Source organism: Xenopus tropicalis, chromosome 3 (genome assembly GCF_000004195.4).
Source record: "Xenopus tropicalis strain Nigerian chromosome 3, UCB_Xtro_10.0, whole genome shotgun sequence".
Lineage (NCBI taxonomy): Eukaryota > Metazoa > Chordata > Amphibia > Anura > Pipidae > Xenopus > Xenopus tropicalis.
In genome coordinates this window covers 149512498-149535585 of record NC_030679.2, presented here as the reverse complement: position 1 = coordinate 149535585, position 23088 = coordinate 149512498, and the positions used below count along the sequence as shown (strand labels likewise).

Below are 23088 nucleotides of genomic sequence, written 5' to 3'. Positions count from 1 at the left end.
AAACTTGTCACTCAGAAAACCAGCGTCAGAAAAAACCCCCAAAAAAACCCAGCATCAGAAATCCGAAACTTCTCAAGTTTTGAGACAAAAGAAGGATCTTTAAGGAAAGGGAAGGGAGCTTTGCCATTGACATCTTCGTGATCTTGGCACGTTTTAGCCGGTGAATTGTTGGATTTGGATTTTTAGCTGTTTTGATACATAGTAGAATCTAGCGCTAAAAATCTGAATCGAGAAAAAAAATCTGATGGTAAGTAAATGGGCCCCTTCAGGACGGTATGTGGCACGCCACTTTACAACATTCGGTAACGTTACCTCCATGACAGCCTGAGCAGAGGCAGGTTGGTTATTAAAGCCAACAGTATTATTATTTATTATTATTTATATAGCACCATCTTTACAGAATAGAGGGGTACAAAAGACATAATAGTTAACATGTACATATAAACAATTCACAAAAATGGTTTGCAGTTACATTTGGATGAGGATCGGAGACACTAGGGGGAGGGCCCTGCTCGCAAGAGCTTACAGTCTAAAAGGGGGGGCTGAGACATAAGATCAGGGTAACTAGCATGGCATTAGAGTTAATGTTGGTGAGTAAAGTGACAGTAAGTGCGAAGTGAGAGGTGAAACCCAGTGGTTAGTGAGTGTTTGGGAGAAGGTTAGGGGTGCTCAGTGGGTAATCACATTTCTGAGGGTTTAGGTTATAGGCTTGAGTGAAAAGGTGAGTTTTAAGAGACCATTTAAAGCCTTGGAGACTCTGGCAGTGCCTAATGGGAAGGGGAAGAGCGTTCCAGAGGATGGGTGTGAGAGTGAGAAGTCCTGGATGCGAGAGTGAGAGGAGGTGATAAGTGAGGAGGAGAGAAGGAGGTCATGTGTAGAGTGAAGGTTACCCCTGGGGGTACTTGGAGATTAGGGTGGTTAAATAGAAGGGTGCGGCACCAGTGAGTGCTTTGTAGGTGAGTACAAGAACCTTAAACTGAATCCTGTACGGGACAGGCGCCAGTGCAAGGATTGGCAGAGAGGGGTGGCACTTGTGGAGCGGGAGGAGTGGTGTATGAGTCTGGCAGCACTGTTCATGATGGAATGGAATGGGGTCAGTTTAGATAAGGGAAGCCCACAGAGCAGTGAGTTGCAGTAGGATTAGGTGACAGTTAAAGTACAAGGCCTGCACAGTAGCCCTCCTGTTGGGATCTCCCTGACCTTTAGCTTATCCACTGGTGATTCCTTGGGTACAAGGCTTTCTGCTTCCCTTCTCCAGCTCCTACAGGCTCATGTTTTTCAGCCTTAGACAAAAATGCAGGAGCACTGAGGGTCACAAAATCACACTCCTTTGAGCTCAGTTGCAGGTCGATTGGGCAGTTACATCAATAAAGTCAGAGGTCTACAAAAAAAAAAAAAAAAAGTCACGTGCCACCCACGTTTTGCAAATTTTTTTCCGTTTTGGAAATGTTTCTGTAGTTTTGTGGATTTTTCTGCATAGCGAAATGGGACAAATTCACTGATCACTAAAGGTGGCCATACACGTAGCAATTTTCGCACAAAAGATCATTACCACCCTCCACTGACGTTCAGGGCTGAATCGTCAGAGGTAGAAACAATAGAAATTCTACCTCCTTCTGCCGATTCAGCCCTGAACGTAGATTTTGCTCGGGCGCCTTAAATGGCGCCCAATCAAAATCTTTTAACCTGGCCGATCGATAAGGTGATATCCGCAGCCTTTCGCGATATTGGTCGCCTCATCGAGCCGCCATACACGCACCGAATATCGTACGAAACAAGGTTCTTCCCTTATCAATGATTACCCAGCAAGTCCAGTTGCTTTAGATTTACTCATACTAGATATACCATGACCTGGATGGATGAAAATCTTCATAGTCATAGTGCCCCTTATCATTACAAATATTAAACAAGCTCAATTCTCCAAGGGCCCCTTACTTTATGTTATATAAGCCCCAAGTGACAGTAAGAGAAATGCCATTAGGTTCATTTCTAAAGGTATAAAAACCCTCCTCTCTGTACAGTTCCGTTATCCAAGCAGAGTATCATTACTTCTACTTCTGGTCATTAAGTGAATTTACAAACATTTCACAACTTCTGATTTTCTTAAATCTGCCCTTCACTTTTATAAAACTTTTATGTAGGTGAGTTTTTATCTATTAATCTCTAATCCACATTTTGATAAATTGTTTTCCCGCATGTATAACATTTACTACAAAAAAATGCATTTGGAAAAATTCAACTTTTTGAAGTTATTGCACTAAAAAACCAGCGTAAAAAATCCGAAACCCCTAAAGTTTTGTGGCAAAAGAAAGATCTTCCAGGAAAGGGAAGGGACCTCTGCCATTGGCTTCTGCATGAATTCAGCAAGTTTAACCTGGCAAATTGTTGGATTTTGCTTTTTAGCTGTTTAGATGAATAGTCTCCTATCTGGCAGTTACCTCATTTTATTCCATGATATAAAAAGTTAAGATCAGAGTAAGACATTCTTCAGCTTTATTATCATTTATCCTTTATTTTATTCTCGTGTTTCTAGGTTAAGCTCAGGATGAATCAAACAACAGTTCCATCATTTCTGCTTTTGGGGTTCCAGAATAATCAGATTGTGAAGTCATTGCTCTTTGTGGTCATTCTCTGGATTTATACTTTGACCTTAGCTGGGAATTTTCTCCTTATTATATTAGTGGTAAAGGTTCCAGCCCTGAGATCTCCCATGTACGTCCTTCTCTCCCAGCTGTCTCTCTCTGATATCTTGCTCACTACCAATATTACTCCAAATTTGCTCAGTTTGTTATTAAGTGGAGGAGGCACAATACTTCTTACTGACTGCCTCACACAGTTCTTTTTCTATTGTGTTTCCACAGCCATAGAGTGTCTCCTCCTCACCGCCATGTCCTATGACCGCTATCTGGCCATCTGCCATCCACTTCACTATGGTGCCATTATGGATTTCAAGCTTCGTGTGTACATGAGCCTTTGGTCTTGGAGTTTATCATTTATGGTGGCTTTAGTTTTAGATCTTCTTATAAGTCATTTGCAGTTTTGTGGCCCATTAATAATAGACCATTATTTTTGTGATTTTTCTCCTCTTCTTGAGCTTTCTTGTTCAGACATCAAAGTTGTGCAACTAACAGATGTTACTTTTGGCATAGTTTTTGCTGTTTTTCCTATTTTCTTCATCATTTTTACCTACATTTCCATTGGTCTTGCCGTTCTCAGGATCTCCTCTACCAATGGAAGACACAAAGCCTTCTCCACTTGCAGCTCCCATTTAATTGTTGTGTGCACGTACTATGGGTCTCTGATCACAGTTTATATGGTACCATCCAAGGGACATACATTTAATGTAAATAAGGTGCTTTCTCTTTTATACACAGTTGGAACCCCATTTTTTAACCCAATTGTATACAGTCTAAGAAACAATGAGATTAAAGTCGCTCTACAGAAATGTATGTCAAATTTCCTTGTGATACTTTTTAGGTCTGTTCAGTCACACATACAATCTTTGGGGCCAAATTTTAATATTGATGAAACTTAAATATCGTGAATATTATCGATATATATTGCTGAATTGTCTTTTTAGTGAAATTTCATCATTCACATCAGTTCCTTTCCCCGTGGAGCTTACAATCCAAGGTCCTGTAACCTGTCTTGGCCCAAAATGTACTTTAACAGCCAGATATGGAAGAACCTGTATCCCACTGACTCCTCTTCCCAGATGGGCCCTCACTAAGACGAAGGAAAGGGGTGTAGTGCAACTACACCTCACTGGTGCTGTCAATGAAGTATGTAGGATACCAGAGGTTCTTGAATAACAGAACATAAGATCTATTGACACAACAGGGTTGTACTCATGATTCTTCGAGGTAGAATTGCACAGGCAGATACAGTGAAGAAAGAGACTAGCAATGTGACATCACCGTGGAGATGCTTGAAAAGCTTAATACATACCTTTAGGTTACTAGATATTGGTCTGGGTCACCTCCACTAGAATTGTCCAGGGAGTGATGCACCTGGACTTCTTTCTGCAATGTGGTCCCTTAACTGTAGGCCATTTAAACCTAAGGGAGAGCTACCTCCAGCTATCAATGCTTCGATGGAGCACAAAGATGCTATTTCTAGCTATGCCCAACTATCTTACCTTCCTGAAACATACTCTGACAAAGCTAATTCTATCTTTGACTAAACTTCAATCACAGGGTCCCTGTTCCCCCACTTTTCTCAACAAAGCATGTCCCTCTAGGGCAAGACTCTTATAACACCCAAACCTTTATCTGTGTTCTTGGGTTCTTTTTTATCATTTATTGTACGTGTTTAGAACCCCGAAAAGCTTAAAAAAATATTCACTTGGCATATAGCACATGTAGTTCTATTTTTTTAGTCTGTCCACATTGCTTCTCTGAATAAGTAGATCCATTGAGTAGTTAATAGAAACCAAAGTACCAGATTTATTTTTAGAATGAAATCATTTTTTTCACAGGGATTTTATTTTTGAATTATTGAATTATTTGGCAAAGGTCTTTTGGGGAAATTTCCCATTTTGGTTTGGTAGACCAACCCTACCGAGCTCAATATGATAAACCTTTTAGGAAAGCATGAAAACTGATCTTTACATTTCAACTAACAATATAATAAAATAAATATGTATAAATGTAAAATAAAATATATATAAGATTTATATTCATCCAGGTCAAGATATTCAATATCTGGTAGAATTAAGTCTAAAACAACTGGACCTTTGGATGGGTGGTGAAACTTTTTCAAGAAGACTCAGTCCAGTCCAGTTGCTTAAGACTTAATTCTACTAGATACTGTATATCATCTATACATGTTTAAACTAAGATTGTAATGTTTTAATATTGTAAAGAATCCATTTGTATCATGTATTTCTTCATACCAACTTTCAAAAACAAGTTCTTCAAAAATGTCTTTATCTTCTGCCTTAGACTGAGCTAAAACAGCAAGAACATGAGTTATTCAAATTAATATTTTCCTAAATTAAGTTTACTCGGAGATGTACTGGATTTTTACCTTCGAGATAAAAATTCCAAAGATGATAAAAAAGAATTACAATGTGGACTGTTTTCTGTAGATCCTATGGATGGTCTTAAGGTATGACTTTTCTGGAGGTAAAACCAGCATTGAGTAATTTTCCCCTCTAGAGCAGGGGTCCCCAACCTTTCTTACTTGTGACCAACTATCAATTGTAAAAAGACTTGGAGAGCAACACAAGCACCATAAAAGTTCATGGAGGAGCCAAATAAGGGCTGTGATGGGCTATTAGGGGCCTTTATGCACCCTATCAGCTTACAGGGGGCTTTATTTAGTAGGAAATCTTGTTTTTATTCAACCAAAACTTGCCCCCAAGTCAGAAATTCAAAAATAACTCCCTGGTTTGGGGGCACTGAGAGCAACATCCAAGGGATTGTGGAGCAACATGTTGCCGCTGAGCAACTGGTTGGGGATCACTTCTCTAGAGCATGTCATTATGACATAAACCCTATATGACCATTTAATCCTTTCCGAATGCTAATTAGCATATGCTAATTTATGTTAATTCGGATTTGGATTTGGTTCGGCCAGGACCGTGGATTCGGCCGAAACCGAATCCTTAAAAAAAAACAAAAAGCCTGGATTTGGCCCGAATCCCGAACTGAATCTGGGAATCTGGATTTTCTTCTAAAATCAAAGATGAGGCAGTTTTTGACTGGAGGACTTAAAAATGTATAATAAATGTATAATAAAATGTATAAATTAACCCGCCAACCTATCATAAAACAAGTAGTTCTGTACAAGAAAAAAAGACTCTTTATCTACTCCAGGAAAAAAGGGGCAATTGTAATAATCTCAGGAAGGGCAGATAAATGAGAGCATTAAGTCAACTTCATTCTTGACAATGACTTTTGGCGGATGGAGATTTTCTGGCTCTCGGTGGCAGGAAGTCATCTGCCAAACATCCAGTATAGTGACTGGCAAGTCTGAGAACATGGCTCTCATCACTGTGTCAAGCTGAATAGAGAGCCAGTCACTTCCATGGTCAAATCGATACCCGGTGTTGGCTGATTTTATAAGGATCTTGATTTTAGGGTTATGCTCCAATAACCTTTTAACTGCATCTCTGATTCCACGAAGTCGTCGTACATATATTTCTATGGGGAAGGTGAGGAAATGAGCCCAGCAATTGAAAACTATAACCATATCTTTTCGTCCTCCCAAATTGTCCAGTTCCGACGCAATGGAGTGAAGTTCCCTTATCCAAGTCTTCTCCATGCGCAATGGCTTCTGATGAGCTCTCCACTGGACCAAGTAATTATGCTCTGTGTCTACTGCTAGCAGAGGACCTGGATTGTGTTCCAAATGGAGGTCTATCTGCTTGAGTGCTTAAGGAATGAATTAAGAAGAAACATTTATTTGTAAAATAGCAGAAGCCTTTCAACGTTTATATGTTCCACCACTGCCCATTCAGGATTAATTTCAAGTCTAATAAAGAAAGGATTTCTCCAGCAAGGGCCTCACACCTCATTTCTCAACCGATGTGTGGGTTACAAACATAATTCAACTTCATTCATTTATTTAATAAAATCTTCACCTTGCTGTAATTGAACTATCTAAAATGTCTGTCTTTGGTAAAGAGATCTATGAAAGGATTACATCTGTTAAAGTAGACCTGCAGGAAACAATATTAGAGTTATCTAAATGATCAGATATTGTTTACTTCATATCTACCATGGTTAAATTGACTGGATCACTACTGAGATGTGGCTCTGTTCTAATCCTTCTTGGTTGATGACTCTGAATATGAACCAATTACATAATATAGTTCCTAAAGGTCCTCATTCTGAGGCCTCATATCCTGACTGATGGTAATTAAGTGTGATGTCAGGAATGCCCTGGGCTAGAACCTGGGACCTAAGGCATTCCGGCCAGTGCTTTTCCCGGTTGAGCCATAGGAGGCACTTCGGCTGTAGCCTGCCAGAGTATCAGGCCCAGTAGCCCAATTTAGGGGCTATTAAAGCCTGTTTATTGCTACAGTCTGTTGGTGGATCATTGGCCCATTCTGCCTTGTCCTAGCCTTGTGTTCCTGATTTCTTGTTCCTGAGTTCCTGTCCTGCCCTGTTCTTGACCCTCTGGTTCTGACTTCCTGGTTTGACCATGGCCTTGTTTGTCTGGCTCTTGCCCCTGACTCTGCCTAGTTTTCATATTGTTTTTGATCGCTGCCTGCCCAGACCTTTGCCTGTTTTGGGACCTGTTTTTTCTGTCAGCTCCTTTACATTTTGCTCTGTGATTTAGTTTTTGGTTATTAAACTCTTTGTTCTAAGCCAGGGGTGGCCAATGCATCGATCGCTGTCCACCAGTCGATCCCCTGAGGATTCCTGGTGGACCGTGATCAAGCCAGGGATGCGGAAGTGCTCCGTGAATGCACGCCGTACTTCCGCATTCCGCATCGGTCCAGTCGATCGCAACCAGACCAAGTCTGGCCACCCCTGTTTTAAGCAGTCTGTGCCCAACCTGCCATGTTAGCAAGTAGTTATCAGCACATCGGCTCCTTATCAACAGTATAACCAGCCATCCTGACATGTGGTGACAATTTACCATATTCTGCAATCCACCATCAGTATAATTTATAGCAATTTTATTGTATCCTCTCTACCAGGGATTCCCAACCTTTTTTGCTTTTGAGCCACACTCAGATGTAAAAAGCATTTGAGAGCCACACAAGCATAAAAAAAAGTTCTTTGGGGATGCCAAATTATGGCTGTTATTGGCTATTTGGTAGACCCATGCAGACTGCTGGTCTTCAGGAGGTTCTGCTTGGAGTAAAACTGTGTCTCTGGGCTTCCAAACTTGCCTCCCAGCCAGAGATTTAAAAATGAGCCCCTACTTTGAGGCCACTGGGAGCAACATCAAAGGTGGTGGTGAGCAACATGTTGCCCCCGAGCCACTGGTTGAGGATCACTGCTTTATCCTATTCAACTCAAACTAAATGTTATCAGTAGGAACACATTTGTTATCTATAAGAAAGAACCCTCTCCAAGCAGTACAGAAGCCAAAAAAGCAAAGCATTGGGAGTAAAAAAGATTTAGCATTTGCACATCTTTTTCTCCTTTACACAATGCAAGTCTTTAGTAAACTTGAACGTTTGTCAGTCATTTTGGTAAATAATAGCAGTATTAAGGTTACTTACAGGGTACAAAGTCAACTATATGCTCCCACCATTGGCGCAGGGTGGAATCTCCAAACATGTAGACACTTTTTCCAGCCAGACAACTGGCTACACTGGAACCATCAGGGAAATGCTGGTTGGAACAGACAAGAGACTCCCACAAATCCCGATAATAAAACCCTGAAGGATCTGGAATTGGTAACCCTGATGTGCACTTTGTCCTTCTCCCTGTAAAACAGAATGGGTCATTTATGTAGTGAGTAGTGATGGGCGAAAAGTTTCGCCAGGCATGGATTCGCGGCGAATTTCCGCGTTTCGCCATTGGCAGATTGTTTCGCGAAACGGATGAAAAATTTCGCCGCGGAAAAATTTGCCGCACGTCCAAAAATTGTCGCCGGCGTCAAAAAAGAATAGTCGCGGGCGACAAAATAATAGCCGCGGGCGACGAAACAATAGCGCACGACGAAACAAGAGCCGCGGGCGACGAAACAAGAGCCGCGGGCGACGAAACAAGAGCCGCGGGCGACGAAACAAGAGCCGCGCGACGAAACAAGAGGCGCGCGCGACGAAACAAGAGCCGCGCGCGACGAAACAATAGCCGCGCGACAAAATAATAGCGGCGGGCGACAAAACAATAGCCGCGGGCGACGAAACAAGAGCCACTCGCGACGAAACAAGAGCTGCGCGACGAAACAATAGCCACGGGCGACGAAACAAGAGCCGGGGGCGACGAAACAAGAGCCGCGGGCGACGAAACAATAGCCGCGCGACAAAACAATAGCCGCGGGCGACAATTTTTTTTGTCGCACGACATTTTCGCCGTTTCGCGAATTTTTCGCCGTTTCGCGGATCTTTTCAAGGATTCGCAAATTTTTCGGCGAAGCGAAACGGAACAGATTCGCTCATCACTAGTAGTGAGCACATTTTTCCCCCTTTGAAGCAAAGAGGCTTCTGAAGGGTTTTTCACCTTTCTTTGGATCAACTAGCAGTTGGGCAGGGTGTATATATAGTCATTATGGTTGAACTTAATGGGTCTTTTTTCAACCTAAATTACTATGTAGTGCCATAAGAAAAAGAAACTTCAGTGACATGCTGTGTAGTAGAGTTTCAAAATAGAATGCAGTTTGACCATAATGGCTGTAAATGAATTACAGGGACTACTTGTCCCACCCCAAGTCCTCTTTGAGGTCCAACATCTAGTTAGGCTCCACCTTACTCATTACAAGTATAAATATGAAAACATTTCTGTATCAGCCAAAGTTTTAAACATATCTAAGACCCTAACTGACCCTAAGCTTGACTTCTAGGAATATCTAGGAGAGCAAATAGACATTTAACCCCAAAAAACTCATGATTTGACATTGCATATGTCAAATTTACTAGGTAAATTTACTGGGGGGTGCCAAACATTAGGCACCTCCCAGTAATAGTAATCTCTTACTTAATTCCCCGGGCTTGTGCTCCTGTTAATAGTAAACTGCACCAGCCCAGGGGTAGCTGACAGCAAGCAATCCTCTTCCTTTCTTCTTCTTTCTTTGAGTTCCCGGGGCCTGCACTATTGCAGTCACTGGGGGGTGCCTACCATTTTGGCACCCCCCCCCCCCAGTGTTTGTTCTTTTCCTTCTCATTTAAGCTTTAAAATAGATTTCACTCAGAGAAATACCCAGGCCAAAGCACTTACCATCCCTGCTGATATTTGTCGGCAGTACATTCAGTGGTTTCAGATTATTTGGAATTTCCTGGTCAGTAAAAGACCTGTAAAGAGAAAACATAACATATTACATTCCAGCAATTACATATTTAGCAACTCTAAATACTTCAAAATTATAGTTTTATCAACACTGGACACCTTCCCCTTGAAAGTAACCCATCAGTAATTAGCTTTTATGTAGGTAGAGAAATGAAAGCAACACTTTGATTGATTGCCTTGATCATCCAAGTGGCTTCTTCAGTTTTTTTTTTTTAATTCAAGAAGCCACTAGTGGTGAAACATTTTCAAAAAACTCAGAAAAGTCCAGTTGCTTTTTAGACTTAGGGGCAGACTTACTAATCCATGAATTCGAATCCCAAATGGGAAAAAATTCGGATTGGAAACGAAAATTTCTGAAGATCGCAAATATCCCGAAAATGCTTCCGAAAAAATTGTATTAGGCACGATAATATCGTATTGGAGATCCGAAAGTCACAAAATTTTCATAACGAACCATTGTAAACAGCGGTAAAACCTTTCCGATTTTTTCGTGAAAGTGTACGAAAAAGTTGTGCGGACGCTCGAAAAATTCGCTGAAAATACGCTCGGAGCGTATGTGCTTTTGTAAATGTGCCCCTTAGACTTGATGCACCGAATCCAGAATTTGTTTCAGGATTGGGCCAAGATTCGGCCTTTTTCAGCAGGATTTGGATTTGGCCAAATCCAAGCTCCTGGCCGACCCAAAGTCAAATTCTTGAAATCACCTGACTATTTGTCACATAAACACAGCATTTGCCCACTGCACTCATTAACCCTTCCATGTCCTGATTTTTAGGATTTGGATTCTGTTCAGTATTTTTATAAAGTATTCAGGGTTCTGAAAATAGTGGATTCGGTGCATCCCTACTTAATTCTACCAGATACTGTAAATTAACTACAGTTAAGCACATGGGGCTCAGGGGAATACCCCAAAGATCTAGCACTGAGGAAACTAATGAAACTCTAGGTCAAACTACAAGAGAAAGGTGTGCTCGATGGTCAGTAGAAATACAGGAGGAAGTAGAATAGAAGAAAGATTCAACATTGACATAATCAGTCCCGTAAAACATGGAATTCTAGAACTAACAGCCAAGTGATCCAGCTAAAGATTCTGCAATGTCCATTCTCCCATTAATTAAAAACCCCCAACTTTTCCCACACATTGCATTGTACATTATATTTATATCAATACAGCAGGGCCTACTTATATTGCACTTAATGCGAATCCCGCATCAGTTGTTGTTTCCATAGAGGAAGTATGTGAATAGTTGGAATCAGTACATTGAGAGGAATTGCTTCTCCGTATTATTGAGGATATCACGGTTGCCTCCAGAAGAGTGTTCCCGATATGAGTTACAAGGGAGGTTCTTCGGCCGGAGGCACACCCACTTCTCACCGCTGCCTGCGTCGTAATATTCACAAACATCTCGTCCAGGGAGGTCAAAGTTACACTCCACCACTTCTCTGGTTCCATTTAATTGAAAGTGCCCATGGAAGTATACCTGCCCAAAACATAAAATATTAGGAGCTACACTCTATGTAATAATTAACAATTACCCCCCCCCACCACTTAACCTGTTTACAAAACAATTGAACAATTGCTTCCTTTTTTAATATTTTCTATATTTTTATATGAATGTGACCTAAATCTTCATCTGATTTTCAAACAAGTCCTAAAAGTAGATGAAGAAGACCCAGTGAAACAAAGGAACCAAAAATTTTATTTAATCATGTATTTACTGAAAAAAAAATGATTCAATGATATATCTGCATGGGGCAAAAGTAAGTGAATTTTAGCCCATTCCTCCATACAGAATAACTTCTTGGATGTCGGTGGGTTTCCTCACATGAAGCGCTCGCATTAGGTCTTTCCACAACATTTCAATTGGATTAAGGTCCAGACTGTGACTTGGCCACTCCAGAACATTCACTTTATTCTTAAACCATTCTTTGGTAGAACGACTTGTGGGTTTAAGATGCTTGTCTCGCTGCATGACCCACTGTCTCTTAGGATTCAGTTCACGTACAGATTACTTTAAGTTTTCCTTTAGAATTCTCTGGTGTAGATCAAAATTTATTGTTCCATCAATCCAGGCCAAGATGCAGAAAAACAGGCCCAAACCAGAACACTCCCACCACCATGATTCACAGTTCTATTTTTGGCTTCATCTGTCCACAAAACATTCTTCCAGTATCCTTCTGGTTTCATGATCTTTAGCAAACTGTATATGATCAGCAATATTTTTGGAAGAGAGCAGTGGCTTTCTTCCAGCTACCCTGCAATACACATCAACATTGGCCAATGTGAGACAGGCCTTCAGTGGCTTAGAAGTTCTCCTGGGTTTGTTTGTAACCTCTCTGCAGTTGGAGTTATCTTTGATGGCTGACCACTTCTGGGTAGGATAACAATGGTCTTGAATTTCCTCCATTTGTACACAATCTGTCTGACTGTTAGTTGGCGGAGTCCAAACTCTTTAGAGATAGTCTTGTAACCTTTTCCAGCTTTATGGGCATCAACAACTATTTTTCTGAGGTCCTCAGACACCTACTTTGTTTGAGCCATGATACATATCCGCAAATGTGTTGTATGTGTGATCAGGCTTTGCTGGATCGCCCCTCCCAATCTTTAAATAAAACAGGGTCTCATTGCCATCCCATTGGCTGAAAACTGATTTTACCTTCAAATTATAAGAGAAACCTAAGGATTCACTTACTGTTGCCAGACACACATTTTGTTTTTTTAATAAATACATGACCAAATATAATAATTTGTATTTCTTTTTTTTAACAATGTTTAGGAGTTGTTTGAAAATCAGATAATGTATTAGGTCACATTCCTTCTACAGTACTTCCGTATGCTGTGTTTACTTGGATGGGTTGAACTTGATGGACTCTTTTCAACCCTATGTAACTATGTTTCAGATTGCCAGTAAAGGTATAAACTGATTTTACATACACACACTCCCTACAGTGTTCATTTAAGTAGAAGACCTGTGTGTTGACAGAGAAGGAAACGCCTGGTGTGCCCTGGGCCTCTCTGTCAATGCCAAAATAAAGGCAGACAAGAAATAATGAATCTCCAGTTCCCCATGTTTTAACATAAAGTTAAAACATAACATTAAGTTCAACTGTTTATCTAGATAAAACCTGCCTAACTGCTAGTAAATCCAGAGGAAGACAAAAGAACCTCTCCAATATACCTTAGAGGGGGAAAATTCCTTTATGACTTCAAGATGGTATCTTGGCACACCAACCCCCAGGGGAATATCTGGATTCCAGTCTAGGTGTGCCCTTCTGCCTATAACAGAAACTTTTGGCTTTGGGCCATGCTCTCAGCTACTTACAGGCATTTTGTCTCACCATGTCTAGGTACCAATGTTAAATATTGCCTCTAGAGCACCGGTTCTCAACCTGGGAGTCGCAACCCCTTTGGGGGGTCGAACAAACCTTTCACAGGGGTCACCCAAGACCATCAGAAAACACATATTTCTGATGGTCTTAGGAATAATTTTATGGTTGGGGGTCACCACAACCTGAGGAACTGTATTAAAGGGTCGCAGCATTAGGAAGGTTGAGAACCACTGCTGTAGATAGTGCTAGAGTGCCAAGACTTGCCAGCAAAACACAGGTAAGGACAGAACTAGACATAGTCATAGACTAGACAGACAAGCTGAATCAGTACCAGATAAAACCATAGGATTGTGAGGCAAACTCAAAGTCAGGAACAACCTGGAGTCAAAACCAGGAAAAAAACATGGGGGACAAGACCAGGGAAGCCAGAAGCAACACAAATCAGAGCACCTAGGAACAAGCAAGCCAATCCTATAACAAGCAGTGAATGAGTGCAGAGGTGATATAGGCAGGCTGATGGTCAGCGCTGAGCACCTCAGGCCAGATTACCAACAGGTGAAACAAGCCCTGCCTGATTGAACATAGAAGAAGACCATTAGCAGTGAACCAGTTCTTCACCTGTCTGGTTATATAGGGCAGTGATCGAAGAGACTACATCAGTGATCCCCAACCAGTGGCTCGGGGGCAACATGTTGCTCACCAACCCCGTTGGATGTTGCTCTCAGTGCCCCCAAACCAGGTAGTTATTTTTGAGTTCCTGGCTTGGGGGCAAGTTTTGGTTGAATAAAAACAAGATTTACCACCAAATAAAGCCCCCTGTAAACTGATAAGTGGGCATCCCTAATAGCCACACACAGCCCTTTTTTGGCTCCTCCATGAACTTTTATGCTGCTTGTGTTGCTTTCCAAGTCTTTTTACATTTGACTGTGGCTCACGACTAAGAAAGTTTTACATAATAACCTGTAGGTCGATGGTTCAATTCCAGGCAGGATAGTTACATAGTTACATAGGCTTGAAAAAAGACTAGAGTCCATCAAGTTCAACCCATCCAAGTGAACCCAGCACACACAACCCACACCTACCAATCTATACACTCACATACATAAACTAAAAGGATGCTACACATTTGGACCAGTCCCTGGATCAACTTGGTACTAAGAGCTATTTTCAGTAACCCTGTCTTTCCTCACTTACTAAAAAGCCATCTAACCCCCCTAAGAAGCCATTCAACCAGGGGTGTTCTGGACCCTACTGCCACCCTGAGACGGCTTGCGGGATGCCACCCCTCCACAATTTTGGCTCTTTAAGTTACTAGGGGCAGGTTTTTTTGCCACCCTTGGTAACACCCTTGGGCGCTGCTACCTGGGCTGAGTATCTCAACTCCTCATGGCAGCAAGATGCATGCAGCACATACAAATCACTAATACTCCAGGCTGTCCGGCACCAGTCCGATCTGTGTAGAGCTTTAAGAAACATTATACTGAGATCTTCAGCAAGAGCACCTACTTGATAAACCCGTGTCCCCCATGCAACCACCATCACTAAAAAAGCAAACAGGTACTGCAAAACAGACATGTACATACTCAACATTGAGTGTGGAGGGGGCAGACAAAAATTAAGAAGACTTAAGGTGGCCATACACGATAAGATCCGCTCGCTTGGTGAGGTCGCCATGCAAGCGGATCTTCTTCCGATATTCCCACCTACGGGTGGGCGATATAGGGGGAATTTAGGCTAATTCGGTCATTTGGCCCGTCAAAAGTGCATTGCATTGATGAAAACATAATTCTGCCTCTTTATAGGTCCCTGGTAAGGCCTCACCCTGAGTATGGGGGGCAGTTTTGGGCTCCAGTCCTTAAGTAGGATATTAATGAGCTGGAGAGAGTGCAGAGACTGCAACTAAACTGGTAAAGGGGATGGAAGGGTTAAACTATGAGGTGAGACTGTCAGGGTTGGGGTTGTTTTCTCTGGAAAAGAGGCGCTTGCGAGGGGACATGATTACTCTGTACAAGTACATTAGAGGGGATTATAGGCAGATGGGGGGGTTCATTTTTCCCATAAAAACAATCAACGCACCAGAGCCCTCCCCTTTAGATTAGAGGAACGGAGCTTCCATTTGAAGCAGCATAGGGGGTTCCTCACGGTAAGGGCACTGAGGTTGGGAAATGCCCTACTGGGGGTGTTGGGTAGGGGTTCCTCACGGTGAGGGCACTGAGGTTGGGGAATGCCCTGCTGGGGGATGTTGGGTAGGGGGTTCAACATAGTGAGGTTGGGGAATGCCCTGCTGGGGGATGTTGGGTAGGGGGTTCCTCACGGTGAGGGCAGTGAGGTTGGGGAATGCCCTGCCGGGGGATGTTAGGTAGGGGGTTCCTCACGGTGAGGGCAGTGAGGTTGGGGAATGTCCTGCCGGGGGATGTTGGGTAGGGGGTTCCACATAGTGAGGGCAGTGAGGTTGGGGAATGCCCTGCCGGGGGATGTTGGGTAGGGGGTTCCACATAGTGAGGGCAGTGAGGTTGGGGAATGCCCTGCCAGGGGATGTTGGGTAGGGGGTTCCTCACGGTGAGGGTAGTGAGGGGGTTGGGGAATGCCCTGCTGGGGGATGTTGGGTAGGGGGTTCCTCACGGTGAGGGCAGTGAGGGGGTTGGGGAATGCCCTGCGGGGGATGTTGGGTAGGGGGTTCCTCATGGTGAGGGCAGTGAGGGGGTTGGGGAATGCCCTGCCGGGGGATGTTGGGTAGGGGGTTCCTCACGGTGAGGGCAGTGAGGCTGTGGAATGCCCTTCCTAGAGATGGGGTAATGGCAGACTCTGTTAATGCCTATAAGAGGGGCCTGGATGAGTTCTTAACCAAGCAGAATATCCAAGGCTATTGTGATACTAATATCTACAGTTAGTATTAGTGGTTGTATATATAGTTTATGTATGTGAGTGTATAGATAGGTAAGTATAGGGCGTGTGTGCTGGGTTTACTTGGCACTTGATGGCCTTTTTTCAACCCTATGTTACAAGTTTCTATAAACCAATTCAAATAAGGGTTTCTATGGCTTTGTTTACCTACGTCATTCAGAGATGTTTGCACTTTCCTCCTCCTCTAAATAAAAAAGTAATTTGGACACAGAGCAAGTTTCTTCCCTGCCCTGGGGTGAGTACCATCTGCTGCTAAACAGGTTCTTGAACTTGTCCTTTTCATAAATATTGTCCTTTGCCCTACACTATTTCTAAGGGAACTGCAGTGCATTGTTCCAAAGGATTGTTCTTAACATAAAGTTCTAGTAGGTGCTCTTGCTGAAGAACTTTAAGCTCTAAACAGATCGGACTGGTGCCAGACAGCCTGGAGTATAAGTGATTTGTATGTATGTATGTATGTATGTATGTATGTATGTATATCTTTATTTATAAAGTGCTACTTATGTACGCAGCGCTGTACAGTAGAATACATTAATACAAACAGGGGGTTAATAAGATAATAGATAAATACAAAGTACAAAAATAAATACAAATAAATACAAGGTACAGTTGCAATAAGAGTCAGAAACACAAGATGAAGGAGGTCCCTGCCCCGTAGAGCTTACAATCTATATGGGAGGGGTAACTAACAGACACAAATGGGCAAATGTAAGTGCTGTAGGTCACAGTGGGTGACATTACAGTATATGTGCCAGTTCCCAGATCAGGTGCTGGGTGAGTGCTCCAAAAGGGAGTCTTTAAGTTTAGTTTTAAAAAGACTGGGGGAGGATTCTCTCCGGAGGAAATCAGGGAGGGCATTCCCATTGGGAGGGGCAGCAGGGCAGAAAGGGTTAAGGCGGGAAACAGCAGTAGTAGTGGGGGGCGCAACCAAACGATTGCTCTGCGAGGAACGAAGGAGTCGGCCAGGAACATACGGAGACGCAAGGGAAGAGATGTAGTGAGGAGCAGAGGAACGAAGGAGTCGGCCAGGAACATACGGAGACACAAGGGAAGAGATGTAGTGAGGAGCAGAGGAATGGGGGGCTTTGAAGGTTAGGAGAAGGAGTTTGTAAGATATTCTTTGTTTAACAGGGAGCCACGATAAGGCCTTTAGCAGGGGAAGGGCCTGAACTCTCCTGGATGAGAGGAGGAGAATTCTGGCAGCAGTGTTTAATATAGACTGTAGGGGGGAAAGATGGGAGTTAGGGAGGCCGGTTAGTAGCAGGTTACAGTAGTCCAGTCGGGATAGGATGAGCGCGTGCATGAGCAGCTTAGCTGTTACAGTAGAGAGAAAGGGACGGATTTTGGCAATATTGCGTAAGAAAAAGTGACAGGTTTTGACAGTGGTGTTAGTATGGTCAGAGAAGGAGAGACTGGAGTCAAAGATCCCCCCCAAACAACGCATGGAATTGACAGGGTTGATGAGGGTGCCTTCAATAGAGAGGGGGGAGTAGGACCAGGCTTAGGCGGAAAGATCATTAGTTCAGTTTTTGTTAGGTTCAGTTTGAGGTGGCGTTGGTTCCTCCAATTGGAGATAGCCAGGAGGCAGTTAGAGGTTTGAGTCTCAGTTTCAACTGTTAACGAATGTTGTGCTGCATGCATCTTGCTGCCATGAGGTGAGTTGAGATACTCAGCCCAGGTAGCAGCGCCGCTGAAGTTATAAGGGGTGGCAAAAAAACCTGCCCCTAGTAACTTAAAGAGCCAAAATTGTGGAGGGGTGGCATCCCACAAGCCATCTCAGGATGGCAGTAGGGTCCAGAACACGCCTGGTTGAATTTCTTTTGAGAGGAACCACTCACTTAGCGACCTCACCAAGCGAGCAGATCTTAACGTGTATGGCCACCTTAAGTCTTCTTAATTTTTGTCTGCCCCCTCCACCCTCAATGTTGAGTATGTACATGTCTGTTTTGCAGTACCTGTTTGCTTTTTCAGTGATGATAGTTGCATGGGGGACACGTGTTTATCATTGTTCACCCTAAAAAAAACCCCACCTACCATCAGCAGAAAAAGTTTGCTGCCTGAGAAATAAACGGGTAAACTATTTGGGGTCATTTAGGGTCCTTCAGAAGGAGGTCCACAACTTTTTTTTGTAAGATTGCATCAGTCCATACTATGTATGGGAAATGTTCTCAGTAGCGCATTGTTCCAAAGGATTGTTCTTAACAAAATGCGAGGTATTTCAAAAGTTCTAGTAGGTGCTCTTGCTAAAGATCTCAGTATAATGTTTCTTTAAGCTCTACACAGATTGGACTGGTGCCGGAAAGCCTGGAGTATAAGTGATTTGTATGTGCTGCATGCATTTTGCTGCCATGAGGTGAGTTGAGATACCCAACCCAGGCAGCAGTGCCCCTGAAGTTTTTAGAAAGTAAAGAAAGACAGGGTTAATGAAAATAGCTCTTAGTACCAAGTTGATCCAGGGACTGGTCCAAATGTGTAGCATCCTGCCTGGAATTGAACCATCGACCTACAGGTTATTATGTAGCCCAGGGGTCCCCAACCTTTCTTGCTTGTGAGCCACAGTCAAATGTAAAAAGACTTGGGGAGCAACACAAGCACCATAAAAGTTCATGGAGGAGCCAAATAAGGGCTGTGATTGGCTATTAGGGGCCTCTATGCACACTATCAGCTTACAGGGGGCTTTATTTGGTAGGAAATCATGTTTTTAGTTAACCAAAACATGCCAGCAAGCATGCATCTAAGCATTGGCAATAAAGACCAACTGATTTGCCAAAAAACCTGGCAAAAAAGCAGCAATAATGCCTGTGAACACGGGTGTGAAACACTGGCGCAAAAGGCGGACACAACTCATGCGAGCACTGGCACAAATCCGGCCACAACTCATGCAAGCACTGGTACAAATCCGGCCACAACTCATGCAAGCACTGGTACAAAGTCCGGCCACAGTTCATGCAAGCACTGGCACAAATCTGGCCACAACACATGCGAGCACTGGCACAAAATCCGGCCACAACTCATGCAATCACTGGTACAAAGTCCGGCCACAACTCATGCAAGCACTGGCACAAAGTCCGGCCACAACTCATGCGAGCACTGGTACAAAGTCCGGCCACAACTCATGCGAGCACTGGTACAAAATCCGGCCACAACTCATGCAAGCACTGGTACAAATCCGGCCACAACTCATGCAAGCACTGGCACAAAGTCCGGCCACAACTCATGCGAGCACTGGTACAAAATCTGCCTACAACCCATGCAAGCACTGGTACCAAAGCCAGTGACAACTCTTGCAAGCACTGACTAGGACCTCAGGCACACCAACACCTGAATTTCTTCCAATTATCAACAATTTGACAATTGTGCATCTTGGGGCATTGGGAAAATGTTTCTGCATTACCTGGGAAACATCCCTCTGTGTCTACACAAGTAAAAATCAAGCAAGAAGTACAAAAATATCACTGCTTTATATCAAAATTGCCTAAAAGTAAAAAATGTGAGGAGGGAGACGCTGCCCACCTTTCCAAGTATGACAAAAAAATTAAATAAATAACAGTGGTGCGGAGGAAGTCATGTGGTCTTATAGGTCATGATTAGTCATGACCTTGTGTAAGGGAGCAACACAAGCATGAAAAAGGTTCCTGGGGGTAAAAATAAGAGTTTCAATTGGCTACGTAATAGCCCCTATGTGGACTGGCAGCCTACAGAAGGTTCTATTTGGCATTATACTTTATTTTTATGCAACCAAAACTTGTCTCCTTACCAGAAATTCAAAAGTGAGCACCTACTCTGAGGCCACTAGGAGCAACTTCCAAGGGGTCGGGGAGCAACATGTATCCCCTGAGCCACTGGTTGGGGATCACTGCCCTAAGGTATGTAGCTGAGATACAGTGGATGGATGGAAGGAGGTTCCATCATAAGCTTGGAGAACAGTTGGTTACAGTGAGAGCTTTGAAGTTGTGGAATTCTCTCCCTTCAGGATTAATGAAATAACTTAGCAATTATCCAGGAACTGCCCTTTTGGAATCATGAAATCATTTTTTTCCATCTGAGGCTAATTGGGTGTCAGGTGGGTGTGGGCTTAAAAAATGTGTGTAAACAGAGGTGGGGTATAAACAAATAAAGGGAGTTTAATGGCTTAAAAGACCTTCTTACCTTGTCCGGACGTGAGTCTCTCTTCTCATGTAGAATAGCAATGGCCTCACTTGAATGGATAAGTCTAACTGAGATCTTCGTCTCTCCTGGCCAGACGAGAAGAAACGTTGCTGTGTAGGTCCCATTGTTATAGTCTTGGACAGATCCACTGACTCCGGCTTTCATACTGGCAGAGTAAAGTTTCACATTAAAGAAATCTCCCCCATATGTCTTTGGGCGACCTTTGTGGTCCTTGACTGTGATTAGAACTTCTATGGTTTCTCCCATGGTATAGGTGGGACGGGGGTGCAGTAACGTGTAGGAAGAAGTTCTATGACTTGTGGAAAGCTGGAAGGCACCAGGGAGTGGAGCAATGTTCCATGCTGTCATTGTCAGCAAGTTCTGCAGCTCTTTATCTTCAGGGGATGGAGCTGGAGCTGGAGAAGACCCTGACTGTGTATCTTCATGGATCTCATGGGGGTAGTGTCTGCTAAAAGATTCTATTTGTGTAAATCTGTAGAAGAACTGAATATAAAAATCAGGTTAAATATTGTTAAACTGGAAATGGAATGCAGATACTTTATGGATCTAAATTCCTGTGATAATTATAAACCTCAAGATAAGATCAGTGTCTCCTGAGTATGTCTTATCGTCATTAACCCCCTGTCTCCAGACAGTCCTGAGGTTTCCATGTTGTTGTAGGGAGAGGTTGGCATCATACATGTATGAAGTCAAGGTTGATCAAAGTAAATGCAGAATGGAAAGACGTTCCATTAGATATCAGGATGTCTCAAGTTAACCCTATTGCCTCCATTTTTACTTTATCTGTTCTTGGAGCCACAGACTTTGGCTTCTAGTTGGTATTGGATGAATTTAGACATCTCCACCCCCAACCCCACCAGTTCCATAACTTGTACAGGATTTTTTGTATCTGACACAAGGTGCAGGACACAAGCAGACCCAGACGGAGGTGTTTTTGTTTTCTTTTTGGTTTTGTTTTTGTTCCCTTTAGGATTTCCATTCAAGGTCATTGGAACTGACCCCTATGCGGTGTTTCTCACACACGTTCGTTTGCTCCACAGCTCCACACACACCGCACCGATACATACAGTACATGCACTGAAATACAGACACCTACTTACCCCAAAAAGAAAGCACAGAGTGCAGACAAAAACAATCCATAAGAGAGATGGTTTCATGGTTCAGCGACAGTCACCGTAGCGAGAGAGCTGCATCTCTTATGCTCCTGTAATTACTCTCTGCTTGTCGTAAATTACAAACACTCTATTTCTCGACTTGAATAACCACAAATCCTGCGTAGGGCTCAGTGACACAATGAGTTCAGCCTCTAACACTGGTGTTAATGTGACAGCAAAACAATCCTGTAGGGCGGGACCTGATCCGAACTGAATACAGAGACTTGGCCTCCTTCCCAAAATCTTAAACAGCTGAATCGTTTCCTGGGAATTGTAACTTTTAAAATAGAAAAGAGCCCCTCTGTACTTACCCATTACCAGTATATATGGGGCATTAACCCATTCTATGCATTAAGCTGCCAAGCAATGCCCTCCCCTTTATGCAAAACAGGGATTGTTTGTCCTTATATTGCAATATATTCAAGCTGCCCAACTGTGTCACACTCAACCCCAGTCTGGCCAGTCCTACACTCACTCACCCCCAGTCTGGCCTGTCCTACACTCACTCACCCCCGGTCTGGCCTGTCCTACACTCACTCACCCCCAGTCTGGACTGTCCTACACTCACTCACCCCTGGTCTGGCCTGTCCTACACTCACTCACCCCCGGTCTGGCCTGTTCTACACTCACTCACCCCCGGTCTGGCCTGTCCTACACTCACTCACCCCCGGTCTGGCCAGTCCTACACTCACTCACCCCCGGTCTTGCCAGTCCTACACTCACTCACCCCTGGTCTGGCCCCTCCTACACTCACTCACCCCCGGTCTGGCCTGTCCTACACTCACTCACCCCCGGTCTGGTCAGTCCTACACTCACTTACCCCCGGTCTGGCCAGTCCTACACTCACTCACCCCCGGTCTGGCCTGTCCTACACTCACTCACCCCCGGTCTGGCCTACACTCACTCACCCCCGGCCTGGCCTACACTCACTCACCCCCGGTCTGGGCTGTCCTACACTCACTCACCCCCGGTCTGGCCTGTCCTACACTCACTCCCAGTCTGGCCTGTCCTACACTCACTCACTCCCGGTCTGGCCAGTCCTACACTCACTCACCCCCGGTCTGGCCAGTCCTACACTCACTCACCCCCGGTCTGACCTGTCCTACACTCACTCACCCCCGGTCTGGCCAGTCCTACACTCACTTACCCCCGGTCTGGCCAGTCCTACACTCACTCACCCCCGGTCTGGCCCGTCCTACACTCACTCACCCCCGGTCTGGCCCGTCCTACACTCACTCACCCCCGGTCTGGCCAGTCCTACACTCACTCACCCCCGGTCTGACCTGTCCTACACTCACTCACCCCCGGTCTGGCCAGTCCTACACTCACTTACCCCCGGTCTGGCCAGTCCTACACTCACTCACCCCCGGTCTGGCCCGTCCTACACTCACTCACCCCCGGTCTGGCCCGTCCAACACTCACTCACTCCCGGTCTGGCCAGTCCTACACTCATTGACCCCCGGTCTGGCCTGTCCTACCCTCACTCACCCCCGGTCTGGCCCGTCCTACACTCACTCACCCCCGGTCTGGCCTACACTCACTCACCCCCGGTCTGGCCTTCACTCACTCACCCCCAGTCTGGCCTGGCCTACACTCACTCACCCCCGGTCTGGCCAGTC

At 44.1% G+C, this 23088-nt stretch overlaps 1 protein-coding gene across 2 annotated transcripts; it reads right to left on the bottom strand.

Moving 5' to 3' along the window:
- Positions 1 to 805: 805 nt before the first annotated feature.
- Positions 806 to 21790, bottom strand: LOC100486258 (NXPE family member 3-like). 2 transcript variants are annotated; one of them, XM_031899579.1, is made up of 6 exons: positions 21416 to 21790; positions 20295 to 20798; positions 11172 to 11392; positions 9843 to 9916; positions 8183 to 8389; positions 806 to 1381 (listed from the first exon to the last, which is right to left on the bottom strand). In XM_031899579.1, the coding sequence occupies exons 1-6, from the start codon at positions 21470 to 21472 to the stop codon at positions 1374 to 1376; spliced, it is 1071 nt and encodes a 356-aa protein (XP_031755439.1). In that variant the 5' UTR covers positions 21473 to 21790; the 3' UTR covers positions 806 to 1373. The 2 variants fall into 2 exon arrangements, with proteins under 2 accessions (XP_031755439.1, XP_031755438.1); XM_031899578.1 differs by lacking the exon at positions 806 to 1381 and adding an exon at positions 5396 to 6377 and having other exon boundaries at positions 21416 to 21774.
- Between the last annotated feature and the right edge of the window lie 1298 nt (positions 21791 to 23088).